The sequence below is a fragment of the Vanessa cardui genome, chromosome 22 (genome assembly GCF_905220365.1).
Source record: "Vanessa cardui chromosome 22, ilVanCard2.1, whole genome shotgun sequence".
NCBI classification, from domain to species: Eukaryota; Metazoa; Arthropoda; class Insecta; order Lepidoptera; family Nymphalidae; genus Vanessa; species Vanessa cardui.
The window spans coordinates 2,232,648-2,253,983 of record NC_061144.1 but is presented as its reverse complement, the minus strand read 5'-3'; the positions used below and the strand labels follow the sequence as shown (position 1 = coordinate 2,253,983).

The 21,336-nt window shown below is 34.3% G+C and overlaps 1 protein-coding gene across 4 annotated transcripts in view; it reads right to left on the bottom strand.

Annotated features, from left to right (window-relative positions):
• LOC124539261 (flocculation protein FLO11) overlaps positions 1-21,336 on the bottom strand; it is a 218,334-nt gene that overhangs the window by 126,104 nt on the left and 70,894 nt on the right. For all 4 annotated transcript variants that reach the window (XM_047116583.1, XM_047116581.1, XM_047116582.1 and 1 more), the window contains exons 2-3: positions 1,284-1,345; positions 334-407 (exon numbers count right to left, since the gene is read on the bottom strand). In XM_047116583.1, coding sequence (XP_046972539.1) covers positions 334-407; positions 1,284-1,345 — 136 coding nt within the window. The remainder of the gene's footprint in view (positions 1-333; positions 408-1,283; positions 1,346-21,336) is intronic.

Here is a 21,336-nt window from a genome sequence, read left to right as displayed (position 1 = left end):
TCTATTTATTAATTATTTATTAAATCGTAACAATTTAATAAATTACAATCAAGAATCATGTTTAATTATCTGCACACCTTATGCTATTAATATATAAGAAAAATAAAGTCTGCTAATATGTAGATCGGGTCAATGAACTCTACGACAAATTCGATTATCATAAAAAAAAAATCATTGATTATACAAATATGGACAAGAATACGTAACAAGAAACATCTAAAAAAAACAATTGATTGTGTATATCACAACACAAAGCATTTTCTAGAATAATAACAATGCTAGGTGTTATATAATTAATATGGATAAATTTGAAATGTATTAATTCATGCTTACCCCTTGCGTTTGTGGCTGCATCGGCAATTTTTTGAAAAGCATCGAGAAATGCAGCTATCGCCACCAGCGCCGATCTGATAAGGAACAAAAAATATAACGTTATTATTATAAAAATTAAAAATAGAATTTTATATAACGGACATTTACTATTCGAATACATAATATTCATTAAATCAATCGTGTTCTGTTGAATTTAATAAAATGAAAGCATTTCATGGTAATCCCTTTAAAGCTTATGCGCCGCTGGAAATAATATAGCAAAAACACATTGAGGAACACTAATGAATTAATTTTCATTTTAATGGTTTCATTTTATTTTTATACTCGAAGCATACAGTACAGTAACAGCCTGTAAATTTCTTCTACTTTGAGGAGTAGGTAAGAATAGTCCACCATGCTACTCCAAAATGGGTCGATGGATTCACATATGACACAATTTCGTTGAAATTAGACACATGCAGATTCACTCACGATGTTTTCCTTCACCACCGAGCTCGAGATGAATTATGAACACAAATTAAACACACGAAAATTCGGTGGTGCTTGCCTGGGTTTGAAGCCGCAATCATCGGTTAAGATGTATGTACATGATGTACACATTCTTACAACTGTAGTAATGCGACTAAAATTAAATAAATAAATAAATAAATATGAGATATCATCACATACATTACTCTGATCCCAATGTAAGTAGCTAAAGCACTTGTGTTATGGAAAATCAGAAGTAACGACGGTACCACAAACACCCAGACCCAAGACAACATAGAAAACTAATGATAATCTACATTGACTCGGCCGGGAATCGAACCCGGGACCTCGGAGTAGCGTACCCATGAAAACCGGTGTCGACACCACTCGACCACGGAGGTCGTCATAATTATAAATCCATTAATAGGTTTCAATACAAATGTTACTGAAGACAAGTTATAATATTATCAGTGTATACATACTTGAGGGCAGAATGAAGTTTGGTCGCCTTTGAAATGAACTCCTCCCACATCGGCGCGCTGTTCTGTAACAAAAAACAAACGTAACTATTTAGCAGTGTCTTGTAACGGTTTGAAGGGGTGAGTGAGCCAGTAACTGGCACGATATTTCAACAATAATATTAAAAATTCGCGAATCGATTCGACTTTCGTCTGTAAAACATGGGATCGAGTATCGAATGCACGTAAACTCAATAAAACAAATAAAAAAGTGAAAATATTAGGGGTGAAAGTGACAATAGTAATGGTAACCAGTGTAGCAAAAGTACGAGAAAGGAGGTAGTCCGATATGGACACTTTCTAATGCCGTCATAATCTACCCTCAAAGTTCAGTCTCGTGAACAATACATTCGTAGATAATGTCGAAATATCGAGCTACACCAATTAAAAATAAAATTATATTAATTATTGATTTCATTTAAAACCTTATTTTGAGAATTGTTTTGATGAATAAATGAGAGGTTTTGTTCCCTCACAAGGCTGCAGTTGACTGATAATAACTAATAATGTTTCCCGTGAATAATAACTACTGACAAATACTGATATTTCTAACATAAATGCCGGCGAGGTGCGCTCTATTGCTGATGCAACTTACATCGATTTCTATTAAAAGGTATTTTTGAACTTACAATATATGTTAGAGTAAGTCAAATATTGAATCAGAACCGGAAATTTTCCGCTTATCAGACATCAACATATGAACTTACAATTATACACTAAGTATCAGAAAAAGCATTTATGAATAAAAATAATTAATACAAATCATTACACAATAAATCGTCGTAATAGAAAATTCAAAAACCCAAATGTGTGTAGTCGTCAATAAGTGTCATTTTTTCCTAAACGTGACACCATAAGAATAACGTATTATCTCACGTGACCTCGATAACGTCGTAACACGCAACGCATACGGCCCACACCCTCTACATTACCTCCCAAGGGCTATAAACTTCACAAATTATAAACAAGTCCAACTTTACACCGTACAAATCACGAGTATTATTATTTACTACTACTCTTACTAATGTTGAGTTCCTTTGGCATTTCTATTATATAAATAACACGTAAAAATTCTCCATAAATAATTAAGGCACACGTTAAAATGCTTTTTCACAAGAAATTCACAAGCTGTTACTGTACTACTGTACTTAAGAACATCGTTGTAAAGCTGTACGGTCCACCTTTGTAATTGAATATAGTTACTTATAACTTTGCCCAATCTAGTTGTGTTGTAATTAGTCGTATATAATCATTATGCCAAAACGTCCATATATAAACGTCCGATTTCTTTTTGAAATGTAACTTTCCAAGCGCGCCTCTATACTATATTTTTAAATGCGTAAGTAACTCTGTATTTATGCCTTATATCTGACGAGCAATCCTCAAAACGCGAGCAAAGTCGGAGTCCACAACTACTTGTTAATATAACTTATAATTAAATTCGCGATATGTACAAACTTTTAAAATTATAATTGCAATAAGTACACGTTAAATAATTTGACGTTTTATGTAAACGTTTGTTTTTATTCCTGTAATTAAAAAAAAAAAACATATTCTGGATTGTTGCTCGGTAGCCAGTAATTAACACCATAAATTTTTTGTAGACAAAACGTTAAACTATATTTAACCAGACATTTTTAACTTTGCCGTTCCGTAAATTCAAATCGTTTATAAAAAATACATTGGTAAAAAGGGCATATTATCCGATACAAGATTTTGTAGACGATAAAAAAGCTTGCAATTAATACCTGTTGACTTCCAGGCAGGCTACATTACATACTTTGGCCTTTAGGCCTCCTCTTGAGGAGAAGGTTTTGGAACATATTCCACCACGCTGTTCCAATGCGGGTTGGCGGAATACACATGTGTCAGAATTTTTATGAAATTTGTCACATGCAGGTTTCCTTACGATGTTTTCCTTCATCGCTGAGCACGAGACGAAATATAAAGACAAATTAAGCACATGAATCAGAGGTACTTGCCTGGGTTTGAACCCGCAATCATCGGTTTAGATGCACGCGTTCCAACCACTGGGCCATCTCGACTCGATGCTTCTTCTATATCACCCCCATTTTATTTCTATTTTTAAACCGACGCTGATTGTACACGCGTCATTGCTTTTGTATACCAATTAACATTTCGAAACTGTAGCTTTAAATATTCTGACTGAAATTAAAACTAACTTAAATTTTAATAAAGAAACAAAGTCTTGCTTCAAAATTATAATAATTTTAAGTTATATAGTCGGATATAGCTTCAACGTATATTTCGGTCAACAGTCTGCAAAACCTGAAATCCTGGGTTTAAATCTCGTTTCAATTTTGAAAATTGAAAATAAAATGTAGACCGAAGGTTATAGACTCTTGGTCTTTCGCCTTGATTCGCTCCAATTGATATCTTCACACACTTACGCACCATCATTTCTTCTGTACTTTGCCTCATCTCAGATGTCATGACAACTATGTCATAATACGAGTTCAATTTCAATATTTTTGGTCTAGACCTGTTGCTTTAGCCGAGTTAAGGAGACTCATATTGCTCTCTCAATCCCTGCAATAGATGTTATCTTTTAAAAGACCAGAGATTACGCTGGAAAGTTTGTGCACTATGAAATAAAACAAATCTTACATTAAAATTGAAAACGATAAGCTATTTTATTTAACCTTTTCATAAATATTAAGATAATCCGAATAAACATTATAACTTGCTCAACTTAAAGAGAGAGAGAGGTATACATATATTCTATCTCAAGAAAGAAACGTGTTAATATTTAAACTTATATACGTAGGGTTGGTAGACGAGTCTGGCCCTTGGCACGAATTACATAGCAATGAACTCACTTTGTATAGGTCAACCCCGTACATTGCCAACGCACTGAAGTAACCAACATTAGATACATTTGCTTAACAAAAATAAACTTCAATATATACAAAATAAAATTCAAATTTATTTGGAATAAATCAATACCATATCCCTAAGAAATAAACTGAAGTATCAATAAACAGGTCATCAATCGAAGCGTGATTGAAATTTTGTATCAGTAATTGTTTTTTATTTATTTTTTATTGCCCGCGATCTCCTTCGTTGATTTATATCACGTTGTTAAATCAACTTTATGGTAAAATGTACTGAGGACTTCAATATGTTGATATAAAAAAAAAGAAATATTATAATGTAATATACCAGTCATAGCAGCGTTTAATGGTGGCAGGATTGCTAGTTGCTTTTCTCCTTTGAATCGAGGTATACAGTATCCCATCCCATCAGCATCAATAATTAATTGGTAGACAGACCGGTGAGTGTGACCGGTGAGTCGAGATGGCCCAGAGGTTAGAACGCGTGCATCTTAACCGATGATTACGGGTACAAACCCAGGCAAGCACTGCTGATTCATGTCCTTAATTTGTCTTTATAATACATCTCGTGCTCAGCGGTAAGGGAAAAAATCGTGAGGAAACCTGCATGTGACAAATTTCATAGAAATTCTGCCACATGTGTATTCCACCAACCCGCATTGGAACAGCGTGGTGGAATATGTTCCAAACCTTCTCCTCAAAGGGAGAGGAGGCCTTTAGCCCAGCAGTGGGAATTTACAGGCTGTTGTTGTTGTTGTTTGTTGTAGGAAGACCGGAAAACAAGCCACCTGATGCTAAGTGGTCACCACCGCCCAAAGCACTATCAACCACCTTATCGCCAATGCGCTAACAAACCTTTGGAGTTCATATAGAATATCTGATGAGTGACTGGTACCTATCCAGACGGGTTTGCAAAAAGCAAAACATACCTCATTCAGGTATACAAACACTTTTGAATCATCATTTTACTATAAATAATTATAATCATAATTAAGAACTATTTGTAGAGCTTATTATAGCAGTTATTAGCAAATCACATATATACGTTAATCAGTAAATTGTTTTAGTCTTTCTTCGAATTAAACAGTTTACCGGGGTACCTACAGGCTACAGCTTATGAGTATAGTCGTAAAACATTTGACGGCTTAATGGTAGAGATGGTACCTACTGGAACTGGCTTGTATTTAGATACGAAAATTGAATGACGTTGAACAGATTTGCCTATATATATTTACTTGACGGTTTCGAATATCAAAGTTTGTATATTTACATTACAAATTGTATACATTTGATGTATTCTGTTGACGTTAGTTTATGTGCGGTCGATTTAACAGTTTATTACGGTACATAAACGTTTTATAATACCATAGCTAAATGTAAAATTTCTTTGCGGTTTGATATGGCCAGGTTTATATAATGAAATTCTGGTAAATCATGTTGAGTGGACTACACCAAAGATAGACATTAGCACTGTTAGTAATATCAATGTTTATAATTCATCTCGTGCTCGTGAAGGAAAACATCGTGAGGAAACCTGCATATGTCTAATTTCATCTAAATTCTGCCACATGTGCATTCCACCCGTATTGGAACATCGTGGTGGAATATGTCGTAACCCTCTTCTTAATGGAAGAGGAGGACTTAAGAATATCAAACATCTATTACATACCAATGATGGGTAACCAACGATGGATTTACTATTATCTGTGGTTACAATTAAGAACTCACCCTTCAGTACCAAGTATTGCTAATTGTACAATATGCGATGGGTGGGTGATATTTTGATTAAATAAAAGCGTATAAGAGATCAACGTAATACTTTGCTTTTATTTAAGTAAGTATTCCTTTAGACCAATCCTATCCAAGAAATAATAAAGATACACAATCCTTCGATGTATATTCGCCACGCGATTCGCTAATATCTCAGCTGTGTGCACTACGAACAGTTTTCAGTGAAATAAATGTCGTTGAAACCCAATTATTTTGATTAAAAGAAACTTATTTGATTATTATAGTAGCGGGTTAACGCGTCGAGATGGCCCAGTAGTTAGAACGCGTGCATCTTAACCGATGATTGCGGGTTCAAACCCAGGCAAGCACCGCTGTTTCATGTGCTTAATATGTCTTTATAATTTATCTCGTATTTGACAAATTTCATAGAAATTCTGCCACATGTGCATTCCACCAACCCACATTGGAACAGCGTTGTGGAATATGTTCCAAACCTTCTCCTCAAAGGGAGAGGAGGCCTTTAGCCCAGCAGTGGGAATTTACAGGCTGTTGTTGTTGATTGTTGTTGTTGGGTTAATGCGGTGACGTCATGGAATGTTAAAGTCACGTGGACAGAGTCGTGTTGGAGAGTATGGGGACTGGATAACGACACTTGCCTTTGAGTAACTAATCAGCCCACACCTCCGAGGCGAAACTGTCGGTTTACCTACTTAAGAACAAAGTTGTAAATCCGTAATAAAACTTTTGTTACTATACCACGTGTTATTTTAATTCATCGTGATGAACCTCGTACCACCGAACACAGAAAAGGAGAATTGTATCGCTCAGCCATCGATGTCACCTATTTATATTTATTTATAATACAACACTATTTCACTACACTGCTTATATCCACTTTAGTTTTACCTTTTGTTTAGGTTGGCGGACGAGCATATGGGCCGCCTGATGGTAAGTGGTCACCATAACCTACAGACAATGACGCTGTAAGAAATATTAACTATTCCTTCCATCGTCAATGTGCCACCAACATTGGGAACTAATATGTTATGTCCCTTGTGCCTGTGACACTGGCTCACTCACCCTTCAAACCGGAACACAACAATACTGGGTACTGTTATTTGGTGGTAGAATAACTGATGAGTGGGTGTTACCTACCCAGGCGGGCTTGCACAAAGCCCTACGACCAAGTAAAGTAGTATCATATATTATTCAAGCTCTCGACTAATATCGCGTCAAAACAATGTCAGATTTTGTTAAATAAGTACATTATTCAAAGGTACCGAAGAAGCAACCAGTGATTTCAATTTAACAATCATCAGTGTAGCTAAATTGCTAACAAAATTCGTTACGTAAGATTACCTCGGCGAAGTTACGAGGAAAAATCTAATTTAAAGGGAGATCGCGACGAAATGTGCCGGCAATAAGCCAATTACAGAATAAGGGGAATGAAAAAATCGAACAATTACAAAACGGTTCAAAGAATATATGAAATATGCGAAGATTCTCGTCATCTTAGAGCTGAGAGCTGAGATGGCCCCAGTGGTTGGAACGCGTGCATCTTAACCGATGATTTCGGGTTCAAAGTCAGGCAAGCACTACTAGCGTGGTGGAATATGTTCCAAACCCTTTCCTTAATGGGAGAGTAGACCTTAGCCCAGTGGGAAATTTACAGGCTGTTACTTTACTTTTTTTTACTTTTACGGAAAGGCATCAATATTCCGAATATCTTGTATAACACATTCTTGAAACAGTTGGGAGTACTTACTAGTGCTAAAAAGCTTCTTTAAAAGTATTACCTAGCCAGTGGTAACAAGGGCTGGTTCGTTTTTTGCCCAGAGGATCGAAATAGTGATATAATGGCAAACGCTGGTAGCATTCTTGCCGCCGTTCCTTCCACGCGGTCACGATTTATGCAGAAACTATTATTAACATATTACATATTTGTATATATTTAAGGACTTAATGTTAATAATAAATAAAATCGGTTGAGTAATTTCTTAGATAATTTATATAATTTTAATTTACTAGCTGTTTAAAATTTTGAAATCGTTTTTTTTTATCAATCATTTATTTTTGTCTGAACCTAAGCCTATAGATTTCCTTTACACATGGCAATTAACTTATTTTACAGTCAATTTGCTTTCTAATTGCATCTGTGATAGACTTCGGAGTATCCAATATAATTATTATAATTTATAGAGTAGCACAACTAAAGGTATTACGCAAATAATTGGCATCAATTCTAAAAGCCTTCGTACGTTCATAATATGATTCAAAATCTATTGTCGTATTCTTTGTTGGTTTAGCAATATAAATATAGTGATTGTCGTTTGATCGAATTCAAGAACACAATATTCCATTTTTAAATAGGAATTTAAAAATAGAAATGGAATGAAATATCCCGTTTTTAAATAGGAATTTAAAAATGGAATAATGTGTTCTTGAATTCGAACAAACGACAATCACTATATTTTATATTGCTAATTCAACAAAACCCGACGATTTAACAGTGCTTATAAGGTCCTCCTTTAAGCACTGTTATGTACTGTAAACCGTCAGGTTATATGATAATTGAATTTCTTCGTCGTAAGACTTTGAGATGATACTTGGTAGATACGACGCACTCATCACATATCCTACCGACAAACAGTAATACTTGAATTGTTATGTTCGGTTTGAAAGGTGAGTGAGGCAGTTGGAATGGAACCGATGAGTTCTCCTTGGAACAACAGTCACTTCTATAGATAAAATCCTTTGAACAAATTTGCTTATATGATGAATAACTACTACTAGCGATTCGGAAAGTAGATCTACCGCGAAGAATTGGCAAAAAATCAGTAGGTAATCTTTTTCAACATTTAAAAATACAACTATGTAAGAATATGGTGAATAAAACAGTGTAACTACAGCCACAAGGGACAGAATATCTGAATCATTTTGGAACACTTGTCATTTGCCCATCATCAAACATATTATCAAATGATTGGAGCTGTAAACAAAATAATTCACAACCTTATACAAGAATTCCTCAACAATTGTATTTAATCAGATTCGCGTACGATGTCACATAAACACATATCAATTACACATGCCATCATCACTTTGGAATAATTTCATGAACTAAATTAAAACACGACGACATGCCAATAAACTTATTAAATCCAATACAATCTTAGAACACAAGGACAGATTCTCTTTTAAAAGGAAATCATATCAGTTTTCAGCTTTTGGTTCAAATTCAAGGGTACTCCGAACATATGCTCATAAATGTAACGCTATCCACCGCAGCAGTAGTTGTTTTGCTTTATTTTTTGTCCTTTTTTCTGCTTTTCTGTCCTACTCCAACGCCGATAATTATTTTAATGATTTGTATACGTATTATATTACTGCTATTATTGGTGGTAGTAGTATGACAGTAGTCACCCAAACAGAAAACTGGGCCCATCTACAAAAGGACAAATCAAAATAAGCAAAATTTTGATTTCGGTCGAGAGCTTGAATAATCTATTCACTATGGTCTTGCGAAATAATGGCGTTTTGAATGTCATCGAAGCTGTAGTTGGGTCGGAACTTTGAAAGAAAGTGGGTGTTTTTTTTTTATGGTATAGGTTGGCGGACGAGCATTTGGGCCATCTGATGGCAAGTGGTCACCATCGCCCATAGACAATGACTCCGTAAGAAATATTAACTATTCCTTACATCGTCAATGTGCCACCAACCTTGGGAACTAAGATGTTACGTCCCTTGTGCCTGTAGTTACAATGGCTCTCTCAAAAATTATTTAAGTGGAATAGTGTTATAGGTATATACAGGGTTATTTGTAAAACATTAACAACCTCGCAGGGCTAGATTAAGAACATCATAAATAACAACTTTTGTTTTATGACCTTGAACAAAACTAAATATTTTTTCCAAAAAAACATTTCCAAGTTTTTGTTGCACTCTCTAACATTTCAATATCCTTCCGTGTTGCGTCATTCATATTTAATAATAATAGTAAAAACCCTCAACGTAATCACGTGACTGGCTCGCTATTGGCCAGCGGTTTTCGGAAAGCGCGTAGAAGGGTTTCGCGCCGCCCACACGCTTCGCTATACGTCTTCGTATTATCAGTTTAACTGACACAGCGACGCGCAAATGTTTGCAGGATGTAACAGATTTTGTTCCTCTCGTGGCTACGATGACGAATGTTTATCATAGTGTGAATGTTTGTATTTTATGTTTACGTCCGGAATTAGGATTCCCGGAAATTTTTACTCTGAAGTGCCGAGCAAAAAGTGATGTTCAGTCTCATGTTCCAATTTAAACACTTGACTAATTAATTTGCAAAAGATTATTTAGTTATTTGGTATTCGTATAACGTAGTAAAGTTAATTATTATTTTATACCTTTTCTTAAACTATGTACCTAATCTCCCGGATCCTATCTGATAATAGGATCCTCGACTCCTGATAATGAGACCGACTGTTAAGTATACTTTGAAATAAAAAAGAATTTTCATAATCGGTCAAACCGTCTTTGAGATTCCGTAACATACCTACCTACATAAAAAAGTCCCGACAAATTAAAAACCGCAATTTTAAGTCGTTTAAAAAAAGCTATAAAGCTAAATGAAAGTTAATTACGAACAAGAAAATAAATATTTCTCAATTTTAACAATCTAAGTTAAAATAAGGTACCTATTTAATTATTTATGAACAAAAGACAATATGATTATTATCAATACCTAATCTTTTTTTTAGTAAAACTGCTTGTACTACTATTACTTTACTTTAATTTATCTTATTCAAGGTAAACTAATGAGTTATTTAATCGAACAATAACTAAAATCCGATAATCACAATAAATTAAAAACTTGTCAACATTTGATCTGGCCGGCCTATCCATCAAAAGCCGTAATAATATTAATCGTGACTCATTATGTAGGTACATAGGTAAACCACAACGCCTTCATACTCCTACTTATCAAAGCATAAAACTGACCGTATTAAAATGATAAAAGGTTAAATCGTTTTGTTTAGGCACACGGCATGTTTAGATGCCTAGGTACGTAATTTACGTGTATGACTAATGTATTCAACATTTAACTATTTCTATAAAGTAATATGACACACGAATCTATTAAACATTAAAAACAGGCCATCAACTTGAAATTCCGGCTACCAGAACCAAGAATTAGAAGTGCATTTTAAAATTTTTTTTTTGGGAAGAAAGGAGTCAGTGTTATTAATTTACATTCAACAATAGAATAAAAACAAATAAGTTTTATCAAAACAAATTATTTTTCAGTTTCAAAATAGTAGGTATCTTTTCTATCCATCTATCAGAATCTTACTGTAAAGACAAGGCTGTATGGTCTAGTATCATTGCCTATATCCAATCAAGATAAATTAAAATTAAACCCTGCAATGTGACATTTATGTATTTGTTTACAATTTTTTTGCAACTTTTCGGTCTTGTTTTACGAGTTTGTTTTATGAATCATTAGTTTTAGATTTAACAGTTTTTGCAACTTACTTTTAGTTGGACTACTATTTTGCGACATTGCTACTGACCATTGCAAATTGAAAGTTTAGTTCTTTCCACCATAAGACAATTAAAAGGAAATTAAATAGTAAGTATGTTTATTTCTCTGCTATGTTTTACATTTTTTAATGTAATCTTTTGTTGGGATATTTTTTAATATTAAAGTGTGGAAAATTTAATTCATTCTTTATACCTAAGTTACCTATGTAAAATTTTGCGTATTTTGTGATACAAGATTAAATGTTGTCTGTTACTTTGCACCTCTGTACAGATGTGTACAAGACCTTGTTGATCTCCCTTAAACAATTTTAAATAAACCAATCTATTTAAAATTTTATAAATGTCATACAATTTCTATTCTCTTGACAAAAATATTGAAGAGAAAGCTCATCTTTGTGCTCAACAGCTTTCTTTATTGTTATTTCCTATGGTTGTTATTGGTATTCCTTTCTTTTAGTAAAATAAGTTTACATTACTAATACAAAGTAAAATTAAATTCTTAGAGGAAGCATAAATTAATAATGTTATTTTTGAATTGATAAGACAAAAAAATTAACTAAATTATTAAGCATGTAATTTAACTATTTATTTTCTTTTAGTTTGGAATTGAATAGCAGCAGATGTATTTGCTTAGATTTAAAATGTGAAAGTAAAGTCCTCATTTAAATAAAACTATTTTTATTTTGCATATGTAACTTTTTGGTATTGCTAATATTGCAATTAGAATTCAATCCAACGCCTCTGATGAAATGTTTGTTTTATGAATTCCACAATACATATTTCAGAATGGATTGTATTTTCTATCCAGTAAACTTCTGTTCTTTAATAAGTCTCATAATCTCTACAGGTAGACAACTTATCAAAAGTTGTATATCAACCATGCTGGCAAAGAGCTGATCAGACCAGCTGGGATTGGGTACCTCAAGCGAGCTAGACCAGGAAACTATCAAACCTTCCTGCAAATTTTCAGAGGAAAATCTCAATTGAACATCAATCATAAGAATAATAAAATTATTTTATTATACACAAAAGGCCTTGTTTTTTATTAATCTTGGTATTGTATGTCCCTATGGTATTTAGTAACTGTATTAATATGACTCAATATCTTTTATTCCTTTCTTCATCTAATTTGTTATAATAATATTTTTGTATAATAAATTAAGAACTGAAATAATTTTTTTTTAAACAAAAAACAGACCTTAATTTAATAAGCTTTAATTTTTATGCTTAATATTATTACATTCTTGTTAAATTTTACATTCAATTGTTTTTTTTTACAATTTATTATGAACAAACTTTATACAAAAAAACCTAAGGGCAATATTTTTATTATTCTGACTGCCTCATTTACAAAAAAAAATGCAAATATGAATTATACAATTAACTTAAAAAATATGATCTTAACTCTGTTAAACTGATTTCACGATGGAATTAGGATCTGGGTATAAAGATTCTTCTCAAGTTAAAAGACAAACTTAAGTTTTAGCTCATTGATTTTGTTTTAACAAATTAAAAATAAAACAAAAACATAATAAAATGATAGTATGGGTTTGGAACCACACACCATTTAGAATTAATAGTTTTATGGAGACCAGCTAGTTTGTGAGTATCGCGTTTAGGTAATGAGAATGACTTGTCTGTTTGAACGCTTAATTGATACTGACTTGCTTGCTTTTATATTTGCTTAGGAATGTGAAACATACAATGAAATTATGTTAATGTATTGGTGAACCTATACAATGATGCTTATTTTAAATTAAATTTTATTCTATTGTACCTCTAAGGGTTAAATCCCGGGGATGTCTGTGTGTATTCCGCACATATTGTTCTATGTAGTCACCTTCACAACCTACACATAATCCACACCTAAAAATTAATTGTTCATTCACTCTCGATAGCACTTGTGAGTTTGACTTAACCTGGTCGAAAGCCCAAGTGATTTTCTCCACTAACATTTCACGGCTTGTGATTTCACGTCCACTATACACCAATGTTTTGACGTGTCCCCATAAATAAAAATCTAATGGCGTGATATCCGGCGACCTAGCGGGCCAGGCACGAGGTCCGCCGCGCCCAATCCAACGACCAGGAAAATTGTTATTTAAAAAATTCCGGACTTCGCGAGCATTATGCGCTGGCGCTCCGTCATGTTGATAATACATAACACGTAAATCAGCGAGGGGTATATCTTCCTCTAAATCTGGTAGTGTTTCAGTGAGGAAACGTAGGTATGTTTCTCCATTGAGTCGCTCCAAAAAGACAGGGCCTAGTAAAGTTGAATTTACAATTCCTGCCCACACATTGACGCTAAATCGGTGTTGAAAATGATGTGGTCTAGTTTTGTGTGGATTTTCATGGCACCACAAATGCTCATTGCGAGAATTGAACAAACCGACTCTGCCAAATGTTGCTTCGTCAGTCCATAAAATAGTTGGCCTCTCGTTTAGCACCCAGTTACAAAACGCAACTCGCGCGGGTTTATCGGGTTCGTTTAATTCTTGGACGCGAAGAAGGTGAAAGGGATATTTCCCTTCATTGTGTACAACACTCCATGCGAAGTATTGCGATACATTAAACCGCCGGGCTGCATCGTTGGTGCTCGCTGCTGGATTGGCTTCGAAGAACTCCATGATGTCTTCTTCCTCTTGAACTGTGCGCCTTGGCGGACGACCACTATCTCTTAAAGGAGAACGGAATTGGCCGTAATCGCGTAATCGCTGTGTGGCAGCTAGCATTGTCACGCGGCTTGGAGTAGGCACATTTGGAAATTTAATCGCATATTGACGACATGCTTCTGAAACGTTGTCATCGCATTTCGCTAAAATGCGAACCATTTCAGTATATTCGATATTGGAATATGGCATAGTGAACTTATTAACTGAAATCAACGGACTGTAAACTGAAATTAGCAATAAGAGCACGTTGCGCGGGCACATCAAAGCGTAAGACTGCGACGGCGCATCAAAGCGTTAATTACGTCAAGTCAAGCGTGTTAACTCCGCCCATTTTGTGGGTGGAGCTAAAATCAGACTATTTTAACTGTTTTTTTTTTCATTGCCGTATAGAGTTTTTAACATTAGAGAAATCAATTTTAATATTTTTAATTTTGTATGAAAGTAAAAATTAATGAGTTATGAAAAGTCATAAAACAAAAGTTGTTGTTTATGATGTTCTCAATCTAGCCCTGCGAGGTTGTTAATGTTTTACAAATAACCCTGTATAGCGAGAAACAAAACATCCCGAATATCCTGTCCTTACGGCAGTCACAGTATTGGAGAAAGATTTATATTACTTGCATCGCTCACATACCCGTGAACAAAGGTAACTGGTGATGAGGGCGCCAATTTTACTGAAATTTCAACAAATTATCACATAATATAGTACCAGTTGTTGCCCGCGGCTTCGCCCGTTATAGGGGGTTGGTTGTCATTTGCCAAGGCAGGACATACACGACAAAAAAAGCCTTTATCCTTTCTTGGACTTCAAGTTTGCTTCATAACAAATTTCACCACATTCGATTCATTGGTTTGGTCGTGAAAGAGCAACAGACATACGGAGGTACTTTCATACTTATAATATTATTATAGCGTATAGATTTTTATATAGTACCGCAATCGAATCGAAACGACATCGCTGCCGTACAGCCTTGTACATCAAACACAATGATCCAGTTGCGGTTTGATCAAAATTTGATCTGAATACAAGCGGGATCATATAATAACCGATATAAACAAGTACAAATAAAAAAAATATTGGACATCATCACATACATTACTGTGATCCCAATGTAAGTAGCTAAAGCACTTATGTTATGGAAAATCAGAAGCAACGACGGTACCACAAACACCCAGACAACATAGATAACTAATGAATTTTCTACGTCTACTCGGCCGGAAATCGAACCCGGGACCTCGGAGTGGCGTACCCATGAAAACCGGTGTACACAATACTCAACCACGGAGGTCGTCATATCGTCCAACCGAAACAGAAACCGTCAGGTAGTACAACCAAACCGATATAATAAAGCCTAGGTTATTTTTGTGAGGAATAGTCGAAATTGGAATCGGAAGAATCGGAAATCATTACCGATATAATTTAATAGAATTACCCCCTTAATGTCACTGCTCAGCAAGATATCACGAACTGTAGGCCCTTAAACTACATGTAAGTCTCCCATCGTCACTTCACATTCAAACACATATTACGCTTTGATGTTCGATAATGATAATTATTAAACATAAAAGTACAGCCATGAAATTAAATTCCACAAACCATTTGATATTTACCAATAAGCTCATATTAAATTTAATAAAAATAAATTAAGGCCTTTTCAAGTCAAAGCTTATGAACCCACCAAAATAGAACCATGAAATTTGAAATTTAAATATTTTTTTTTATACATTTTTTTTTAAAGGAATCAATACAGGCAATCCACCAATCCAAACATAATCAGGAGGGATCGACCCAAATCATCATAAAACTAACCTAATAAATGCCGTTAGACCACCGGCGCCGAGTTATTTTCAACCGTTACTACGGAATTATGGCTTACCAGCAAATGAGCACTTGTCACTGTCATTATTCACTTCAGAAAGTCGTTTAGCTCTCAATTCATCTCGTCGTGCAAAAAAAAGTTATGTAATTGAATAAGTAGGGGGTCATCAATTCATCCAATATACACCATTAATGCTATTAGCGCGAAGCAATGAACAAAGGCACGATAAATATTATGTTTTCTGTGATTAGTTTTGTTTTCGGTCAACTAGCGACCCGCCCCGACTTCACGCGGTTGCAATGTCGATACTAAATATACTCCAGAATTTGATTATTTATATTATCCATGTTGTATATACAAAAACCTTGCTCTCGAATCACTGTATCTATTAAAAAAACCACATCAAAATCTGTTGCTTAGTTTTAAAGATATAAGCATACAAAGGGACAGACAGCTGTTTATACTATGTAAAGAAGAAGATATAATATTATTCGAATAGATTGTTAGAAGAGGAATAACTACTAGAGATTCTTGTTGGATCTTTTCTGCAGAATCTTTTTACTAATATAATATATGACGATTCAACAGTGCTTTTATAATCCTATTTGGATAAAGAATATTTAGATTCTGAATGATGATCTGAGAATATAAAAAAAGCGACGCCGCACGCGTCATAATTAAGCAGCTAGAGCAAATTCATAATCCCGATAATGTGAAACGCACGTCTGTGTAAGCTTGTCAACAATTAACAATTACAGAGACAGATATTTATATTAGCTTTTGTTAAAAACTATTAAAATTATAGAACTTTGTAATTCCTTATCGAGACGGATACTATCCTTTTTTTATTCGTACAAAAATATTATTTCATCACATCCCAGTCATTAGCTTGTATGAAAATGAAATGAGTTTTGACATTATCGTGACTGACAAGAGTTTCAAGGGCGCTTGCGGTTGTGGGTACAGGTGATCCAGTGTTTAAGGGAAATACTTATTTATCATTTAGAATAAAATTCGCTGTTCGATTTATATTTCAGAATTTCTGAATTATTATGTGTGCCTACAAACACCTACTATTATATTCCTAAGGTTAAGTGTACCATTTGATGTAAATTTGTAGAGATTTTTACGCAAATATATGTATATATATGGGTCTATGGAACATAATCGATACTATCGAACCTATACTTGTGAGGTTTTAATACTACAGGTATTTGCATTTGCCATTAAGCATCACCATGCCATAATCACTTGGTCTACAGGTAAATAAATCTTTGTTTCTCAGGGATAATCCCTGAACTAAAGAACCAATTTAATTTATAAAGCTACATTATTCTTGAGTACATAAATTACCATTTATATTTACCATATAAACTTCTTTATTACTAAAATGCTCGCGTGCATGTCTTACTACAAGGCCTCCTCTCCCATTTGTGGTTTAGAGTTTACTTCACCAAGCTGCTCCAATGCGGATACAAATGTCACAGATAACGGTGAAATTAGGCACGTGCAGATTAGCTCACGATTTATTCCTTCCTCGACGAGCACGAGACAAATTATAAACACAAATGTGCCTACGAAACGTGCCATATGAAAACTCTGCTGCTTCTTGCTATTTAGGAATTGTACTGAAGCATATCGCCTTATTTTGGATCTCATGAAATGTTGAAAAGAGACTTACCCGAATCACCGTAAGTCTTTTACATAATTATTATAGTTAACCTCAATCAATATCTGATATTTCACGATCGTGTTATACGGTGAGATTTGAATCATCACATCGTATAAAACCAAGTCGCTTACCACTGTCTGTCGCTATGTATGCTTAGATCTTTAAAATTACGCAACGGATTTTGATGCGGCTTTTTTGATAGATAGCGTGATTCGAGATGATGGTTTTTATTTAAAATACATGGACAATATAGTAAAGAAACACTGATAATTTTGAATGATTTGAAGTATGTAATTTGATGTCGTACATGAACAAATTCTGTAGTATATTTAGTATTACACCCGTGCGAAGCCGGGGCGGGTCGCTAGTTTATTATATATTCTTACAGAATCCCAAAAAATGCAATAAACGCATTTTCACACAATAAAGTAAGTGTACTAAAACGGGACACATATCGAAATAAATACAAATTTTCAGTTCAAAACAAGGCCCATACAGATGTATGGTTAAATTTATCTATCTATTTAGGTTAAACATACCATCACGAGGATCAGACACTCTGCAACTGCTGCTTAACTTCTTTAAAAACTACTATGCACATTTTGATGCAATTTCTACCAATATACAATAATTCACAACATTCTTTTATAGAACGTTTTGAGTAAACTTTCTTATGTTATGGAACTATTGCTAAAGTTCTTTATGAAGTAATTGTTCCATTCGTAGTCGCAGAAAATATTACGAAACTACAATGTACATCTGGTTAGTATTATATTTACTCGAGCGAAACAGAATGGGTTTTTTATGGTATAGATTGGCGGATGAGCATATTGGCCACCTGATAGTAAGTGGTCACCATCAGCCATAGACAATGAAGCGTAAAATATATTAACTATTCCTTACATCGTCAATGTGCCACAACCTTGGGAACTAAGATGTTATGTCCCTTGTGCCTGTAGTTACACTGGCTCACTCGCCCTTCAAACCGGAACACAACAATACTGAGTACTGTTATTTGGCGGAAGAATAACTGATGAGTGGGTGGTACCTACCCAGATGGGCTTGCACAAAGCCCTGCCGCCAAGTAGTAAGAATTATTTACGAGTATATTACATTACCCATAGCACGCAAACCGTTGCGCAAGATTTTACCCACGATGGGTAAATAAAAAAGTAACCTATGTCCTTCTCTGAGACTCAAGCTATCACCATACCAAACTTCATCACGATCATTTCAGCGGTTTAAGTGAGAAGAGGTAACAGATAAAGTTACTTTTCCATTTATATCTAAAATTAATATTATAAATGTGACGACTAAAACGCTGAACCGAATTTGATGAAATTGAGTATGAAGCAAACTTGAGCTCCAAGAAAGGACATAGTCTATTTTTTTGCCTGACACATGACAACCAACACCCTAAAACGCGGGCGAACTACGACTACTAGTTACGACTACTATTTTATAACACGTCTTGCTAAATTGTTATTCCTCATAAATATTCCAACACTCAATAATGTTAACGGTAACCCAAAATTATTTTAGCGTTAGGTCTCCATATAGTAGTTCCCAAGTTTGAAATCCAAGACGTGTTAGAATCTGAATAACTGTATGTGTATATTTAACTAAAACTAAAGATAGTAGAATTTCAATGTTATTGCATTGTCGGCTTCTACTTTCAACAAACCAAATAATAAACTTAATATACAACAGTGGGCGATAGAAAGCGTACGATACGATATTATTAAAAAAAAACTAAAACGCCCTATCGTTGAGGAATAAGGTTCAAAATCGATTGATGGGTAATAAAATCAGCTATAGACGGAGAGGCAGACGTAGGCTGGTAGTGATGGGCGCGTGACTGAATTATCGATAAACCGGCGAACATTCTTGTTCAATACCACAGTGACATGAATTTCGTGTCCGGAATCTTATATCGAGGTACAGTTTACATAGACTCCGCTTATTAAGTGGGAAAGTGTTTGTTCACATGATAATACGCTTGTTAAGTACCCACGTACACACACACTTGTAAATATAATTGTTGTATCAAGAATATATTATAGTATGATATTTTTAAGTAATACATTAAAACTAAATAGATTAGTCGTAGCTTTACTTTTAATATAAATAAGAAATCAAAATAAAATTTATTCAGGAAGACTTTAACAACTTTTGAATCGTCATTTCAGAAACTATTTTAAGTGAAGCAACCGCCGATTCTGGAATATAGGTTCAGCCAAATTTTACCGACTAGAAACTCAGTAGTCACTCGTAGTTCTGTAAAATGTCAAAGTCCTATTTGACTATAATATATTTTGATTTAATTTCATTTGATAGTATATTATCAAATTAAAGATTATGTGCTCGTCTAGATCGGAACCTGTCCGTTTTTTTTTTAAGTTTAATTTCATAAGAGATGACAAAACGTCTTACATATTCCATGATCCAGCAGCCTCTGTTATGGTCCCTGGTGTCTTCAATAACATTACGAAACGGTAATTCTAGGAGAGTCTTGAGAAAAGAGGCCAGAATTTAATTACAGATTTTATTTGAAGCGATAGGCAGATTTACAAATGCACCACCTAATTCGCATAGACCATTCCTAATATCATCAATGCGCCGAAAACCTAAGTAACCAAGATAATTAATCCAACGTGCCTGTAGTGACTCTCTCGACGATTTAGAATGTCTTTTAAGCAATAAATAACTAATTCCATACCTTTCAACGCAAGATTATATGGATGATAAAAAAAGCGAGCAGCTAATACTTGTTGACCTTTTCGCAATATCTTTATACTTAAAATGTCGGAAAAGAGTAATTACTGAGTTTCATGCCGATTATTTTTATTAGAATCTACATTCAGAAACGGTGATAACGTTTAATATATCTTCATAAAATGACGATTAAAAATATCATGTAAAATCCTACTTTAATAAATTTTGAGAGAGATTTTTACTTGGTGGTAGGGCTTTGTGCAAGCCCGTCTAGGTAGATACCACCCACTCATCAGTTATTCTACCGCCAAATAACAGTACTCGGTATTGTTGTGTTCCGGTTTGAAAGGTGAGTGAGCCAGTATAACTACAGGCACAAGGGACATAACATCTTAGTTCCCAAGGTTGGTGGCACATTGACGATGTAAGGAATAGTTAATATTTCTTACAGCGTCATTGTCTATGGGTGATGGTAACCATCAGGTGATCCATATACTCGTTCGCCAACCTATACCATATAAAAAAAAGATTAAGTCAGAAAATATAAAATTTAAGAGACCAAGTTATGTTTATTGTGGTGATATGCATCCTATTTCCAAGATGGAAAAAAAACAATTTTTAATAAATATGGATTAATATTAGATAGATTATATTCAGCAGATAAATTATTATAGGCTTAATGATTGATTGATCCCCACTTAAAATTATAAAGGCGTCTGTGCGCTGTCGGTTTGACCTTTCACGTAGCGAGTGAAACATCTCCGTAAAATTTCATTAAATAATAGTTTATGGTCTGGAAAGTTGAATAGAATTTTAAAATGTATTAAATTCCTTAAGTTTGTGTTTAATGGTGCACAAACGAGCAGACAAATTTTAAATACGATTTAAGTAAAGATCAACTTCATTTTGTTTATACAAAAGGTCTATATGATATGTTAAAGCTTCGTTACCGTCCTATAGTGTATGCCAGCACAATAATACAAAAAGCAAATAAATAATACAAGCGGCCCGTTTAACATATTT